This window comes from Colossoma macropomum, unplaced genomic scaffold (genome assembly GCF_904425465.1).
Source record: "Colossoma macropomum unplaced genomic scaffold, Colossoma_macropomum, whole genome shotgun sequence".
NCBI classification, from domain to species: domain Eukaryota; kingdom Metazoa; phylum Chordata; class Actinopteri; order Characiformes; family Serrasalmidae; genus Colossoma; species Colossoma macropomum.
The window spans coordinates 1810965-1828710 of record NW_023495014.1 but is presented as its reverse complement, the minus strand read 5'-3'; the positions used below and the strand labels follow the sequence as shown (position 1 = coordinate 1828710).

Genomic DNA, 17746 nt, shown 5'->3' with positions numbered 1-17746 from the left:
CGGTGCTTTTGTGTCCTGTTTGATCCACAGTATCATCAGTTCTCCATGTTGTGCAAGTGACAGAGCGCTGCTTCAAGTGAGCCAGCTGCTAAAAGCAGCTAGCCTGGAAAGCTAGCGCTCTCTTGCTCTCCAGTGCCTCACAGCTTCCTCAGATTACTTTTGTTTAAATCAGGGCTGTAATTTACATGAACCCACTTCTTTTTTCACTTTCGTTGCTTGGGAATGCACTTATACTTAAATATGGCTGCCCGAGCGCTGTAACAGCACTATAGTTGTGAGTATCAGCTGTGATTTAATGCTGCTAAAGCTGGTTAGGATATACAGAAAGAGGTGAGTTCGCTGTAGGACAGTACAGTCACACCACTGATCTCATCACTAACACTCGGTCACAGGAGAGCAGATCGCCGGTCACTCCACTCAGACAGGGAATGCATAGCTCCACGTTTCAAACATGGCTAAAGTATATTTGGCGACCCTTTTTTACTCGTCGCCCATTCCTCTCTAATCATGTAGAAAAACTCGGAAGTGCGCCCTCTCCTGGCGACAGCAGAGTAGTGTCACTTTCCTTTCAGTAGAAAATGCCACCAGGGCTTTCGCTGGAACGTGGAAGTGTGAGAATGGTGTATTATATAGAGAATTTATCGAACATGTCATATCGCTCTATCGAGGAAAAGTTATATCGCGATAATTATCGTTATCGTTTTATCGCCCAGCCCTAGCACGATTATGTCAGTGTTATGTAGCAAGATTTAAATAAAGTGTTACCAAATCTCCAATGTGCTAGTGCTGAAAAAGTAATTAAAAAGTCAGCAATACATGCTAACTGGTCACCAAAGTCTTGTGCACTGTTTAATTAGAATTCTAAGTGAACATAAGTTTAACCTTAAAATCCCAGGCTTAATACATATTCACTTATTATTCAGTAACTTCAGGGACCTTAATGCAAATTGGTTGAGCTATTCTTAAGGGGTTAAGGCTTATAATGAAAGCCATGCTGTCTTGGTTTTGGCCACAGCCTTAACACAATAACAAACAAATGAGATCTGTCAATAGAAAGTAGTATGTTTGTCTACAGCGTTTCACTTCTGTTCTCAGTGCTGACTTAGACTTTCACACTTATCGGTGTTTCCCTACCACGCTTACCTCTTTCTATTCACTGCCCCCATGACAACAAGGTAAATTCCCACACACACCACCAAGGCCATCACCACTCCAAACACAACCAGCCAAATGGTGACTGGCTGCTCAGCAGGGGGAGCCAAGGTGGCCCGCAGACCTTCAAACTCGAATGTGTCGTCACTCAGCTGGAAAATTCCATTAAGGCGTCCTCTGGACATCCTGTTTAGATGACATATCACGTTACATAAAGGGGAACTGTCCCATCAAGTGAACCACCAACTCGCTTTTTGCTGTGACTACTGCAATTGCAAAACCTCAAGAATTTTCCCACTGAATTAGGGGATAACCCAAATTTCAAAATATAATCTGCTATGATCAGCTAGATCTGCATTTTTGTACGTTCACACATACAGGACGGTCCTTGCCAGCAGATTGCATTATAATTGAAACAATTATTTTTCAACAATTTGCTGCTATCTGCAACCATCAACAACGCACAGATAAAGTCTCACCAGATAGCTGCCTCCACTTCAGCTTTAGGAATGATGCTGCTTGCATTGGTAGGATCAGTCACCACAAAGTAAAAGGAGATCCTTGGGGTTTCTTTATATGTGTAGATATACTCTGACCTGCACACATCAGTTCATATTAATTTAATCAAAAATCAGAAGATTAAAGAAGTACAGAAATTAAACTGTTACATACTTACATGAAATTGACTTCTTCTCCCTTCGTTTCTAAATAGTACTGTCGCATGGCATAGGCCATGGAGGCTTTGAAGAGGTACATCTCATTTTCGTTCCAAGTGTACTAAGAAAAAAAAATACTTGCAATGATTCCAGTACCATAAAAGGTAAATAAATCACTGTGTGTACAAAAAATATGAAAAACAAACATACTGCCTTTTCCCCCATGGCAGCTTTTAGACTCAGTCGCACTTTAATGGCATCATTGGAGTCTGTGAATAGACAAAATATATCATCAGCAATAAACTTGCTTTTATTTCACCATGATTCACATTTAATCAGATAAATACTATGATATAGTGACTTCAAAATGTTTCCAAAAAACAAGTCATGTGTCACGAATGTCACTAGCGAGGCAACTGACTTTATCACTTCCTACAAACCCTGATACACACATGGACTTCATCTCCCAGAATACACTGGGAGATCAGCTGGTTGAGGGTCTCCACACACGCTCCTATCAGTGTTCAAGATCGCCTGAGTTTTAATGTGCTGCTCCTGTATCTATGATCACATGACCCCATCAGTTTAGCTTTTAAGCCCGGGCTTTAGCAGTAGTTAGTTGCGAGGTATTGTTTCATCTGCAAACTACTGAGCGTTCTTTCTATTGTGTTGATTACCGTGTATGACTTGCATTCTCGTTTATCTGACTCTGATTTTTGATTTGCCCATTGGATTGTTTGCCCTGGATCTCTGTTTTTGGTGTTTTGACCTTTTTGCCTGTTTTTGACGACGATTTTGGATTTTGACTTCATCATTAAAGCCTGCTTGTCTTCCTTCATCCGCGAGCGTCTCAATTCTGTGATAATCATTACACCATGTAGCTTCTTTCTGCAAGCCCCTTGGAGGCCATTCCGCCAGGGAGACAGAAATCTACTTTTTCTAATTGGTATTATCAAATAAAATACCTCCCCTTATCTTTATCAGATTAACCAGAACTCTGCTGGTTCTCTGTGTGTGACGTTATGAGTGTGTGGTGAGCTGCTAACGATCAATGAGGGTTGAAAGAAGATAGCTGAACTCCTGTCATGAAAATAATTGTTTTGACCTGAGTAGATTTTGGCACTTACATGGATCAACAGCCACACTCCATCCTGGCTGCCTGTTGTTCTTCTGATTTTCATCCTTGAGCCAGGTGTACAGAGTACTGAAGTAGCTCAGCAGAGGCTGGGCATCCATCTTGGTTTGCCCGGAGACCTGCTCCAAAGCACGCGTCCAAGATTTTGACCGACCCAGCTCAAGCATCTGCCTGTCAGTAAACAAAACACTATGGCTTAGATCGTTATCCATATAACTGTATATCTGAATGTTGAATTGGAGCTATAAGGCCGATATAATACACATCTAAAAGTGCAAAGATTTTGAGTATACACAGTATGGCCAAAACTATGCAGAAACCTGATCATCTAGCTCAGCTGATCAGCTATATGAGTTTGTTGGACATATTCCCTAAACCACAGGCATCAATATGGAACCCCCCCCTTTATGGCTATAACAGCCTTCATTCTTCTAGGAAGACTTTCTACAAGATTTTGGAGTGTGTCTGTGGGTATTTCTGCCCATTCAGTCAAAAGAACATTTGTGAAGTCAGGCACTGATGCAGGATGAGAAGGCCTGGCCTGCAATTGACATTCCAGTTCTTCTCAAAGGTGTTCAGTGAGGTTAAGGTCAGGGCTCTGTGCAGGCCACAGGAGTTCTTTGGTATCAAACTTATCAATGTCTTTATGAACCTGGCTGAGATGTTGTTGCTCCTAGATGCTTCTATTTCACAATAATAGAATTTACAGTTGACTGGGGCAGATCTGGCAGGGAAGAAATTTAATCAACTGATGTGGGGCAAGGGTGGCATCCTATGATAGTGCCACATTTAAAGCCACTGAGCTCTTCAGTGCAACCTATTCTACTGCCAGTGTCTATGAAGACTGCATGGCTATATGCTTGATTTTATATACCTGTTAGCAGTGAGTGTGTCTGAAACTCCTAACCCCAATAATTAAGAGAGGTGTCCACATATATTTGGCCATACAATGTACTTCCTTTACTTTTAGCTACATTAGCCTCCAGTGCAAAGCTAAAGAAGCAAACCCTAATCTGATGAACTGTTGGGGTACTTTGGCATATCGGTGCTCTATGAACCCTAGAAGAAATTCCTCAAGCTGTGTAGCCATGAAAGCAAAGCATTCTGGATACCTGAGTTTGTTGCCTGCTTCGGTGGAGTTGGTGATGTCGCACTTGTAGAGTGGGCCAGTGTGGCCAGCCTCCTTGCAGAGCGCATCCTGAAACTGGAACTGGTATATTGTCCTTGTAAAGTATCTATGCAAGAGACAAACAAGACAGGACAGTTTTACGCAAGTATATACAATCTATACAGTGCAAAAATGAATAGATAAGTAGACTGAACGCCTCATGAAAAAGCTAGTGACTGAGTCACACAACCACAGCAGCATGACTTCTACCATCACTGTCTTGTGTTCTGGACACAAGTCACTATTGGAACCAAGTTGTTTTTCACTCATTAATTTATTTATTTAATAAGACTAACAAGCAATTTTATTACTTTTTACCTGATAAAAGAATAGTCCCCAGACACATGGAAAAGGGCAGGAGGGTCACAATACGTCTCATCTCTGGGTAAAGGCTCCACCACACCTACCAGTTCTCTCCTGTATTAAAAACAGGAATCAGCATACTATACTTTTCTGAACAAGAAAACCAACTTTAGATGGTAAATACACTAATAATCCACAGCTCCACTGGACTTTCAATGTAAAGGTGTACAATTACAGACTATAGCTCTGTATCCATGCACAATTTAAACTCTACATCATTCATCATTGGTCAATATAAGGCCTAAGCTTAAGGCGGGGGCTGGGGGACGTGTTCTCTTCAATACTGGGGGATGAATTGTTCCACGCAATCATTTGCTCTCAACATGGACTTTTTATCAGTGAGCTGTGATTGCTAAACAACTATGATTGATAAACAACTTTGGCTTAAAAAGAGAGTATCATAAGTTTAATATATATTTTCTGTCACACCTTTACGTCCCTGCACACACAAGACTCATGGGAAACGCAGTCCGTCTGCAGTCAGCATCTTTCGCTACTATAGAAGACTGACCCAGCTCAAAGTATTTTTGTCTCTTTGCCAACTGCACTTTTCTTATGTTCAAGACTGTCAAGGATGTTTAAAAATGACATTGCTGGACTGAGCATAGTGGACTAACCAAAAATATCCAGCCAACAGCATCCTGTGGGCAGTGTCTTGTGACCATTGATGAAGGACTAGAAGATAACCAACACAAACTGTGCAGCAACACAAGAGCTACTGTCTCTGATTTTACATCTAGGTTTTGCAGGAACATAGTACTGCCTAACAGAGTGGATGGTGAGTGGCCACCGTGTTTAAAAATTGCAGCAGCACTGTAGTGTCTGATCTACTTGTACCAGTGCAACACACACTAACATGCAACCACCATGTCAGTGTCACTGCAGTGCTGAGAATGATTCACCACCTAAATAATACCTGCTCTGTGGTGGTTTTATGGGGCTCCTGACTATTGAAGAACAGGGCAAAAGGGAACTAACAAAGTATACAGAGAAACAGCTGGGCTGCAGTCTGTAATTGTAAAACTACAAGTGGAGCTGATAAAATGGACAATGAGTGTAGAAAGGAAGTGGTTTTAATGCAGTGGCCAGTCAGTGTATGTGTGAATGGCCATTGCGTGCAAGCTGTTGCTGCATCGCTTACATCACTCAGAGGAAGCTTGTGTGAAACAGGCCTTATGCTACACTAATCTAGAGATCAGAGATCTGTCTGTGTAAATGGTAGTAAAGGAAAAGAAGCTTGATATTAAAGGCAAAGTGTGTGTTTAAGAAAGTCTTTCAGGACACAAAATCAGTCAGAAACTTAACTGTTCTTGGTTAACCAATGTAGCGTCTTAATACACTCAAATATGCAAGTATATGTATATGATTTACATTTTATCCATGAACTCCTATAAGGGGGTGAAAGGTTGTTGGTTAGAAGGGGAAAGGTTGTTGAATTATTTTGTTTTAATAAGTACAATGAATTTGATGTGCAGATAATGACACCCAAGCTTCTGTTGCTGAGGTTCATGTTAATGAAGATAAAGAAGCCAGTTATAACACTGTTGTGATGCCCCATTATAATTGTGACTATCTCTGGTAACCAGGAGACTGGTTTTGTTTGGTATGTTTGCTTAAATAGAATTATAAAAGAATATAAAGTGTTTAGGATAAGAAGGTTTTGTCAATTATATAATGGTGCATTCCTAATGTAACATATAAAAGCCAGTAAGTCAGTATGCCTATTTTAAACAACAAGAAAGGGAACTTCTTCATATTCAGGACTAAGAGACTTCTGTGTGACCCTAGGGCTGAGGATGAAGTGCTCTAAAATTTAACAAAAATAATTTATGATGTCAGTAATGACTAGTTCACTTTGTTGCATTAAACTTGCATGAAACTCTGACATCCTCACCGCAGAACAGTGGTGAAACCGTGAGATTTTTCACTTACTTCATCTCCCACCAGCGGAGCATCCACTGCTCTTTGGGGATGGTACCCTGGAATACCTGCCACCTCCACTCCTCCAGCATGTAGGTGAAGGGCAGAGTCGCCACAATAGTTAGAGCCTGCTTCAGCAGGAAATTAATATCCGTCTCTGAAAAAAAACACATAAGGTTACTTGATTAGACTTTAGCTAAGTATGCATCTAATTTCAGTTCAGCCACAGTCTGAGTCACTACATATTTTAGGCCTAAGCGCTTTTATTTTGGTATCCTTGTGTCATAGCCTGGCTTTCTGAGTGTTTGCCAGTTTGATGTGTCACAAAGTGTAAAAGCGTGAACAAAGTTACAAAAAGCTAAAGTAATGGTATGAGTAAAAAAAACAATTTAAATGGACAATAAAGTTGCATAGCTCACAGGGCTATACTGAAGCCCAAAGTTTGTCCATAATTTTGCTCACTTCATGTGTCTGAAACCAAATAACCACATTCAGTTTAAGTCTACGGAAAATTAAGAACTGGTTTAAAACAGTTTAAAGCAAGTGTTTGATAATTTAGATAGACAGTTCACACAATGATAACTGGCAATGTAAAGACTTCCAACAATTATTAGCTATATTCGTAATAATAATTCGTAGCTTGTAGCTGCAATGCAAAACTAAAGAAGCAAACTTGGCTGACTGACTGCATTTGTGCTAGATTTTTCGCCCATAGCTTTGAAGCGCTTCTTGTCCAGGTACAAGTATCATGCCTAAATACCTATGTCCTCTTTGAAGTCAGCGGGCAGGAGGCCCAGGGCCTGCAGGTGAGATGGGGTAGCAGCTGACAGAGACATAATCTCCCCCACTGCCTCGTGAAAGCCCTCATTGGCTCCATCCCGCAGCAGATAGGGCAGGTGGCGATAGGCCATCTGGTACTGGTTATGCCCCATTTCATGGTGGGCAGTCAAGAAATCGTCCATGTTTATCTTGGTGCACATCTTGATTCTGTATAAGGGAATGATGGACAGATGCTTTTGAATTAGATACCTCTAACATGAATTCAATGACAATTTTTGGTTTTGTGACATTTGCATAGACTGAATGGAACTGTTTTAGCAAACATGGTCAATGTGTGATCCAACTGAGATACACTGAGGCACTCTAACAGTCTGTACAGCATGAACTTGTTAGACTCAAAACATTACAAGTACACTGATGATAATGTGTTTTGTGATAATGCTCACTCTACTAAGATAAAACAGTAGTGTTGATGTCATTCGTTTACGCATTTGAACTCATTGGTATAGCATGGTGTGGAGGGCAGCAGGATTTCCCATGACCATCAGCTTGTGAAGTTCACAAAAGTTTCAACAAAGTATTTATTTACTCACACTAATAAACCTCAAACTGTAAAAATTATGAGCTTGATTTCTTTCAGTTACCAAAATGGCAAAAAGATGGTCACTGTGATTCCTTAAGAAATACCCAGGAATGTGAGGTGGCTTTTATACCTGAAGTCCTCTCGGTTTCCCATGTCCCATGCTGTAGGGTGACACACCACATTTCTCCCCTCAGGTTTCACGAACATTGAGTTAGTCCAGAAGTTGGGAAACATGGCTGACATGTTCACAGACACAAAGAACTTCTCTGCTTCTTCGAACAGTTGCAGTTCTTTCCAGCCCTGATATCAACCATAAATATTTCTTTATCACATTTAACAGTTTCCAAAAAGCTATAACTGATACACATTTTGTGCCAGTAATCACATAAAGTCCTATTTGGAGTTAGACCTTTGTACTGAAGAAAACAGAGATAACAGAGATAAAAATCAGTTTCTGATTACATGTTAGTGGATTATTTTTTTACTGAGTAAAATAAAAATCTGACCTGTGCTACCATTGCTGAGCTCACATCGATATCAGGCTTGTCTGGATAAGGGATAGATAATGAGTAAAGGTTGGTCCAAAACCTTCCCCACATATCACCTGAGGACAACAAAGCCAAGAGGTTAAAATTAAGCATGGTCATCACTTTCACATTGTGCTTTTGAAATGTATATAAAATAAATTAATTGTGTTTTTAGAAAAATTTGCATCATATATTAAATATGCAGCTCAGAGGTACACATAATGTCACAGAAGCAATGTGAAAAGAAATCCACATAATGACACAATAGTAGCCACACAATAACATAATAAAGACATTTATAGTCAGAGGTCACGAAGCTCAGAGAGACATGCAATTACTGAACTAAAGCACTATTCGAGCAGGTTTATATTTACCAGAGGTGGTCAGGTAATGTACACTACAAAGTTTAGAATCACTTCTCATATTAATAACTGCTGTTATTTTATTTTATAGTAACTCATCCAGTGTGTTCAATTTTTTAAAACTGAATATATCAAGAAGTTAAAATAATACACTGTGTTGATAAATAATATGCTTATAAATTATTCACGTGTAGTAATTCCTTGATGCCACGAGATTTGATCACCACATTTCAAATACAAGGTATTCTGGATGTTAATATTATTATGACTTCATTGTCAATGTTATACAGTTTTCATTATGAAATCATCTACATCACCATTATCAGTATCATCATTATCTACATTATTCATTTCCATCATTCTGGACACATCTAAAATTTCCTGTAAATTGAAACATGACAGTCCAGGCACGTACACATAAACACAAAGTGGCAGGCGTCACATTTAATAAAGGAATTCCCCTCACCAGGATTTTTCATTTTAGCGGGTACGCCTCTGATTTGTGCCTAGTGTCAGTGAAACCATGGCAACCAACGGTCCGCTTGAGTTCACAAACCCACAGGCGATGAGCAACCAGCGTTTTGGGCCGCAATAGAGTGGAACTGCAATGAAAGGCGTTTCCGTAAAACAAGAACGCCCACTTATCATTCATTGGCCGATATGTCTGCAAAATGTCTTCTCTCATTGGTGGATACGACTCAATGGGGAAAATACATCAGTATTTGTAAAGACGATACTAATACTGAATTAATATTGTTTCTACATATTTACATAATAAGCATTTGGCATTTAAAAACAAATATGCGTAAATATATAGCTTCTGGTGATTTGTACAGTTCTGTTTCGCAGTGTTTTCAGCAGTACTGTGCAATCTGCTCCATACCAACCATTATTTAAACTAATGTGTAATAATGGATTATAATATTAACGATTACAATATTAATGAGAAAAACCCAGAAACCATTAAGAGTTTCTGTTGGTTCTTGGGGGTTTGTAATGCGTTTTGGCTTTTCTTGATGGGTTGATAATGTAAATGAATGGTTTACCAGGTGAGCTGACTGATTCCAGATACATTTCTAATTCTATTTGGAAACTAGTGGTCTCTAATGGTAACCATTAGGAGGCAAAAACCATTAGATTTTAATCCTAATGGTCTTTATTCAGCAGAGATTACCGTGGTGCTGCCAGCTTGCACAATATAACTCTGGCAAGGTTGAGTATTGCTGACTATCAAACAACCATGTGCTTATTTTTCACAAGTTTTAAGTTCGTCCTAAAATGTTAATGTACAGTAAATTTACCGACATCATAATCTTTAATGAAAGCGCTTGTTGATCTCGACCTTATTAATCTTTCCATTTTTTTCGCGCCGTTCTGTACGAAGGCGTTTTAGGGCCATCAATAAAAATAAAAATAGTAGACTTCGAGAATAAAGTTGTAATATTTCGAGAAAAAAGTCGTGTATATATAGAATACAATCGTGATATTTTGAGAAGAAAGTAATAATATTTCGATGATAATATCGTAGAATTACGACATTAAAGTGGGATATTACCAGGAAAGGTCGCAATATTGTGGCCAAAGTCTTTGCAAAGGGAAGGCAGCACCTCCTCGTGTTAAGTGAGGGGCGTTGAGGAGCTGGTGGAGTAACACTTTCATATCGATTTCACCCATACAGAAATACTCCCTGTCTCTCCTGGCACATCAGCACCAGACTGTTGCTAGTAAAAGAAACGGCTGAGCAGGACTGACGTGCCTTCTGACTGAAACCCAGACATTCGAAGCATGTAAAAGCCATTCAAGTGACATCCTTTAGACTTTTATACTGCCGTTTTACAGTGAATCATATTGTAAGTACTTTAATTCAAGCCTTTGATGTTAATGATAGTGTTGTTTAGGCTGTTAGCTACTTTTTAGCCTGTTAGCTATAGCTGACCAGCCTAGTTCTAGTTAAGAAAAGAAGTTGTCAGTCCCTCAGTTTAAACAAAAACATTACTTCATCTGTACATTCAGTGATCCATGCGAGCAGCATGAGATTCAAAAATAAGTCCGTGAACAGCACAAGGATCTTCCGTGACATACGCAGTAATACAGAGTTCAGTTGCTGTGGGGCGGTCATAGGTGTGCGTGTATCCTGTATTTTACGGCTTCAAACGCGGCTCAGCCAATCAGCTTTTAGGACCAAAATCAGTTAAATTACAAAACCGCTCCCCATTAAAACTAATCTAGCTTTAATGGACACTGTTTGTTGTCTAATGCTGTAGACTTACCTAGTAAATGGGCTGGAAGGCCTCCATTAGAAGCAATGTGCCCGGGATAGGTTTCTTGCAGTTTGGCCCTCACGTAAGCATGAAGCTCTTTGTACAACGGCATGATCTGGAAAGTGGTAAAGTGCTCAGTGTAAATAATGTTCCAGCCTAGCGCTTTTGTAAACTATGTGCTAACTTTTTTGATTTACTGTAGATAACCTGCTTATGTATAGACAGAAGGTTTCTGATTCATCTACTTACATTCGTTCATGGAAAGAAAAAAGTCAGCATTAATGACAAGATACTGAACATACCTCGTGGTATATGCTTCTCACATCTGTCATCAGTTCATCCCGGGTGTAGCTATAAATGGGCTCGTCTATTGTCTCATAATTGGCTCTCCAGTAGTCCCCATAGTCTTTATAATCTTTAAGAAAAAAGAGCAAAGTGAATGACTGAGTTGGCCAGTAGGTAATCGTTTTTTAAAATGGAGTAAAAGTGGTGCGATCTCTATTTAGATGCCTGTTCCTGTTTGCAGATATACTCTGTAGTTATATTGTAGCCCTGGTCTACTTTGGCACATGTTGGGCTGATTTCTGAAAAACAAAAATGACGCCTACTAGCAGTTTAAATTACATTCAAGAGCCAGTAAAATATATCTAATAAGGACAGATATACAGTAGGGTCTAAAAGTCTAAAAGCATAGAAAATGTGGGGTTTCTTTTTCATTTGAACTTGGAAATAAACTTTAACCCCTTAAATCACTGGCAGGTCCAAAGTTTTATTACACATTTCTATCACCTAATAGCTCAACCAGTTTGCACTGAAGTCCCTGTAGTTACTGAATAATACGCCTTACTATGTAATAAGCCTGAGATTTTAAGGTTGTTATATTCTTTGTAATAAACAAACTTCTCAGAGGCTTTTGCACAAACGTAAAGAGTCCACTCCAGCTTGAATGCATGCTGTCCTTAAGAGGGGCCAGTCCTTGGACTAGGCAAAGAGAGAAACAGCTGCCTAGGGCCCCCTGTGAGCCATGGGTCCCATTAAAGTACAAATCAGATATGCTGTACAGGTCGATGTTAAACAACCAATTCCAACATATATGTATGTATATATATATATATATTAAAAAAACATTAGTTATTCCATGCTGTTATGTGATGGCTCAACTGTGTGTAAAGGCAAACTGGTGTGAACAAGGCAATTATTCTACATTTTAAATAGGAGGTTCTTCGTTGTGATTTTCTGGGTGTTAAGAGGGAAAATCAAATAAAGTCATTCAAGTGCAGCACAGAAATGCAAAAAAGGAAAACATTTCAAAGGTTTATCTTTGCTGGAATGAGTCATACTATTGAGTTTGGCTGCTTCGTTCTTCAGGTCCACGTAATCTTCATATAGCCACCTCATTTTCTTCCCCACTTGAACCCTCCAGCCCTCCCACACATGCAGTCGTTCGTAGTAGTCCCTGCTGTTAGCCATGATCTCTTCCAAGCCTGAGGTATAAAGAGAGTGCCAGGCACATAACTGTTAAAAAATTGCTGCCATTTTTCAGTGAAAAACTTTAAATTGCTCACTATTGTACTGTAAACTGCATTTACAGTATACTGATGTACTTTTAATGGTAATTTTACAGCAATCAATCGTATTAGGAACAGCTTACTAGTGATAAAGTAAAAGTACCATATTTCATATTTGATACATGAATTTTATAGGTCTGTAGTGTTTTTCCATAATTTAAAACCATCAGTGCACACCAGTACTGATCTAATTTGGTGCTTTCACACCATTTTGTGAAGTCTTACAAAATTATGATAAACCTGACATTGTTGCCTGCAAATCCAGTTTCTTTGGTTTATTACCCACCTAGTTGACTTATAGATTCCTTAAACCTGTGGTTGCCTGCATAAAATATCCTAAATATTTATCATAATTTCAACTCCAAAAGAAATGTAAAAGGAAATGCAGCTTAAAGTATGCATTTCATCACTGTAAGAGCACTACTGGGAAATCAAACCCATGATATCAGTGCTGCTAAGACTATCCTCAGCCAGCTGCTCTTCTGTTTGAGCTAAAGTTAAAATTTTAATTGCCCAAGAAGTATACCACCACAACTCTCTACTGCAAACTGACATCTTAGAACTCATGCTCGTAGATCTTTACTTAGGTGCTTCACAACAGCAGAGTGTTGAAGACTTCTGACAAATCGGGGCAAATCTCTGGCATTTTGCAGTCATGTTTTTGACATAACGAGAGAAATAGGAAATGGCCAGTCTCCTGTTAAACCGGCTCTGGCCTGAGTATCAGATCCTGGGCTGACGGAAGTTGTTAACCGGCATTGTAAAATGAGTTTACTGCAGCTTTATTCAAATTCTGTAATAATAACAGTAATGATAGTTTTGTGAAGTTGAAACTTAGTTAGGAACCCTGACTTAACCCTGAATATGCTCCAAGAGACAGGCCACAATTCTCCCTGAAATAATACAAAAGGTGAAATTTTTGCATTCTCTGCTGTTAAGTGTCTATGTCTGCCATTCAGAAAACCTGGGTTTGAGACCTGGTGTAGACATGTGAAGTTATGTCACTACATTGGTGCTGTAAGAATAATTTGTGGTGCTATGAGGAGCATGATGTTAAAAGGGAACCAAGAGTAGTTCAGTGTGAAATGCTTCATTCTAGAGAAACTTGCAGAGTCAGCAATGTTCATTGTGGTGGTGATAGGAACCAGACAGCTGAGGAATTTAATGCCTCTTTATGGAAAGTTATTACATGAAATAGTTATGCCGCCTGATGTTTGAGACATTGTTTTACAGTAGTTTTGGGATAAAGTTTTTAATTTAGTTTCTAAAACGTATTTTAATCAGTTTATAAAAAATAAAAAATAGTCCCCAAAGAAAACTTGTTTTTTCATATTTATCACTATTATACCATCATAAACACTACATATAAACACTCAAAAGACCTTTGTAGGTTCACTGGTGCTTTTGGATAGTAAATAAAATGGTTATATTTGTGTTGTAGATGTTGTGACACCTGGTTCCTATCACCACCACTGTAAAGAAGCCTGAGTCTGTAAATTTCTCTACAAAAGAACCATTTTACATCAAACCACTCTGAATGACTTTGTTAATGACTCCATTATGCAAAAAGTTGAAAAATTAGCACAGTTCCCCTTTAAGGTACATAAGCAGTGCAGACTGATTCAGGTGGAGCTATCAGTGAGGTTTCAGATCATTTATTTACTTTTTCTTTTTTGCTGTGTCCCAGATATATGGTATTGAATTGTATTTTGACAAACACAGTAACTTAAATCCGGCTGGCTGCCTGTAAGTCACTGTAATTCCCAGCACAGTAAGTAACTAGTAACATGCTGACAGATTTTGCTGTAAAAAAAAAGGCAAAGCAGTACTTTACCATATTTTAGTCAGGAGAAATTACCATCAATACCCAATAATTTATTGTCACTTGATTAACAATAATATACTTTATTACAGTATCATGTTGGATTCTAGTAAACAGTAATGAGCTGTATTCTCAGTAACAGTAACTTACTTTAGCTGCAAGTTCACATAATATTACATGACAATCTTTTACAGTGGAACAATCACTGACATTGTACCTTATAGGCCCAAATTTTTTGCATATGCAAAAAAAAAAAACTGTCTAATGTCCCTGATTCAACTCCTCTTTTGAAACAACATAACTCATTCAACCCATGAGTAAATAAAAGCGCTTTTGCATACTATGTGCCCCAGTTACTTTTTAAGGTGAGTTGAGTGTGTAAGAGCAAACTCTTTATAATGCTGCTGGACAGAGTGAAGAAAACAGAAAAAAATGTTCTGCGGATTGTATCTCCAAGATGAAGATGGATAAATATTTACAGATAAGTAGACATAGCAGTTAAATATAGGCAATTGATGAGTCGCTAGCATTTAGTTTGTTCAACAAAACTTTGTTTCCCGTCAGGCTACCAATGCACTGAAGCAAGTGGCAAAAGTATCAGTTATTTCTAATATTTTAGTTATCAGATTTACTAAATTTTACCAGATATTTGTCACTGCCATAGATAAACATGCATCCATGTTGGTAGTAGGCCTTAAGCTATAGCACCAGCTTCATGCAAGCACAGACACTGCTTCCAAACAACTCAAGTGCTGCCTCAATTATTCAATCAATCAAAAACTTGTGCATACAGTAAAATCCCCAAAGTACTCTTTTACTATTTTTGCATGCTGTGATTTCTCATGTTGTCTGGTACATCCACCATGTAGGTGCACTTTGTGGATTTATAGTTACTGACTGCAGCCCATCAATTGCTGCACCATTTATCAGCCCCACCCAACAGTAGGCGGGGTGGTGTTGGAAGGTCACTTTAGAGTGCTGGATAAAATATAGGCGTAGCTAATAACCTGGCAACTCTCTGGTAAAAATTTCTGGTAAAAACATTTGCATAACACTACACAGATCCGAAATCCTAGCATTGTGACATAACTGTTACTTTACTGGAAGCTAATTTGTTCCCAGAAATTGTATAACGCACTACTGGGTTATAACTCTAAGACATGCGTTATCTGTCCAGTGACAGTACCTGGTTCCAAAGTCTGACAGTCGAAGGGGTCGTCAATTTTACAGACAGTTCCTGTGCTGTAAATAGTGCTCATCTCATTCATGACTTTGGCTAGCTGCAGTACAGCAAGAGGAACAGAAAGTGGTCGTTACTGATTTATATGAAGAACAATACAGAACAATTTGCAGAGCGCAAATCAGTGTGATGTTAAAAAATATAATGTATATCCACATTCCAGGTAAGCAGTGCCATTTTTGCACAATGACGTTGCTGTACTTACATGACTGGCCTTGTCAGGTGACAATGCCCCTGACCCTTTGTCTTGAAGTGACCTCAGCTGGAGCTGAATCAATGGATCAGAGATTTGATCGATAGGGAAAGCACTGGATTCCTCGGACACTTTACTGTAGTATTCACTCCAGATAGCGCTCTGTTCCGACTTCAGAAAGAAACATATTTCTGTGTCATTCCACTCTAGTTTTAGATTACAATCATTACTTTTCTCTTGCCACACTCACTCTCCAGCTGCTTTATTAGAAATACTTGCCTTGTGCTTCCACTAACTGGCCACTTTATTAGAAAAACCTGCCTAGTACTTCCAATAGATGGCCATTTTATTGGGAACACCTGCCTTGAACTTCCACTCACTGAACACTTTATTAGAATCACCTGCCCAGAACTTCCACTAACTGGCCACTTTATCAGAAACAACTGCCTTGTACTCCCACTCACTGGCCATTTTATTAGAAATCACTACCCTGTACTTCCACTCATTGTCCACTTTATTAACAACACCTACCACTGTGCACTTTATTAGAAACCCCTGCCTTATACTTCCATTTTATTATAAGTTGATCTAACTAAGTGCACTATATAGGTGTACAGTTACAGTCTTTATCCCATCTGTTGTCATGCACAACGGCGAGTCAGCTACCCTCAACCCCTTTACTGGTCAATTTCTGACCTCAGGACCGCTGACATTATCTAGGTGGTGGACCATCTCAAAACAATAATGTTTGTGGTTGTGTTTTAGTCATAAACTAAAGTATATGAAGTAAGATTGTGGGAATTTTATATACAGTGCCGCTGTTAGAGTGAACATGGTCCTCCTCCAAAAATTACAGAACAAGAATGTATGGTCAAAAACTGACCAGTAATGAAGGCTAGAGAATGGCTTGTCCTCTAAGCATCAACAGACAGCCACCAGTCTGTACACCAGAAAACAAAGCATTATATTTGCTATGATCTACAATGTACACTAAATATGTAATGTAAAGAAATGAAAAATAGTTGACAACAGCACAATTAGAAGAAAATTATATTTTATATGAGCAAAAATATTGACAGAACACAACTACTATACACCCCGCAACCCAGAGGGATAAGCAAATTAGAAAATGTGTGTGTGTGAATACTACACAAATCAAATATTAACAGAAATCATCAAATCAGTGTTAGATCTTACTATGTTCTATGTACATTTAAGTCAGCAAATAACATGCTGTAAGAGTCGACCTTACTGACTGCTAAATTGCCACTGTCTGGCCCAAGAGTAAGGCACTTAATCCTCTCTGCTCTAGGAGGGCCATATCATAGCTGACCCTCCGCTCTGACCCCAGCATTCTAAGCTTGTATATGCAAAGAAAAGAATTTCATTGCATTGTGCAAAGTGTAAAAGTGTAATGGCAATAAAGGTGCTCAGCTTCTAAGCTTATTCATCTATTAAAATCCAGTTACTCATTTTATTTTTTGTACTTAGAAGTGGCATAGGAAGGTTCATTAAAAATAAAAATCAAGTCGCAATCATACATCATATCCTCACCTAAAATCTACCCGTTGAGTTAGTCATGTGGTTTTGCAGATGAAATATTTAGACGGGGAAGTACAACTGCACACACTGATATATTTGGTCATAGAAACTAGCACTGTTTCGTAGGAAACAGGGGCGACTTCCCTTTTTCTCATGTCTAAACGCAAACACTCACCAGTTTGGCCGAGTTCTCTGCCGTGATGTTGGTGTTGTACTCCCAGGAGGCCAAGGAATACTGGTACATGAGTCGGGACGCATCCTCGTCAAATTTCTGCAGGAACTCTCTGGCTCTCTCCTCAAGCGTCTGAGCCCAGGCCGTGGAGGCCAAGGCCAAAATCAAGAGAAAGCGTCCAGACATCCTACTACCCACCATGTTCTGCAGCACTGACAGTGTTGCTTTGCTGATTCACTACCTTATCAAGGGCTTTCTCGGCTGTACCTTTTGAACAGAACTATAAATAAGGGTGTGTCCCC

General features: G+C 39.1%; 1 protein-coding gene across 1 annotated transcript in view; it reads right to left on the bottom strand.

Annotated features, from left to right (window-relative positions):
- ace2 (angiotensin I converting enzyme 2) overlaps positions 1-17746 on the bottom strand; it is a 21570-nt gene extending 3824 nt beyond the window's left edge. Inside the window, exons 1-17 of the mRNA XM_036561107.1 lie at positions 17448-17746; positions 15743-15901; positions 15484-15577; positions 12248-12391; positions 11210-11322; positions 10917-11022; positions 8264-8361; positions 7888-8057; positions 7155-7381; positions 6407-6551; positions 4430-4528; positions 4056-4178; positions 2936-3114; positions 2019-2077; positions 1829-1929; positions 1632-1748; positions 1144-1338 (exon numbers count right to left, since the gene is read on the bottom strand). Coding sequence (XP_036417000.1) covers positions 1144-1338; positions 1632-1748; positions 1829-1929; positions 2019-2077; positions 2936-3114; positions 4056-4178; positions 4430-4528; positions 6407-6551; positions 7155-7381; positions 7888-8057; positions 8264-8361; positions 10917-11022; positions 11210-11322; positions 12248-12391; positions 15484-15577; positions 15743-15901; positions 17448-17645 — 2327 coding nt within the window. The 5' untranslated portion in view covers positions 17646-17746. The remainder of the gene's footprint in view (positions 1-1143; positions 1339-1631; positions 1749-1828; positions 1930-2018; positions 2078-2935; positions 3115-4055; positions 4179-4429; positions 4529-6406; positions 6552-7154; positions 7382-7887; positions 8058-8263; positions 8362-10916; positions 11023-11209; positions 11323-12247; positions 12392-15483; positions 15578-15742; positions 15902-17447) is intronic.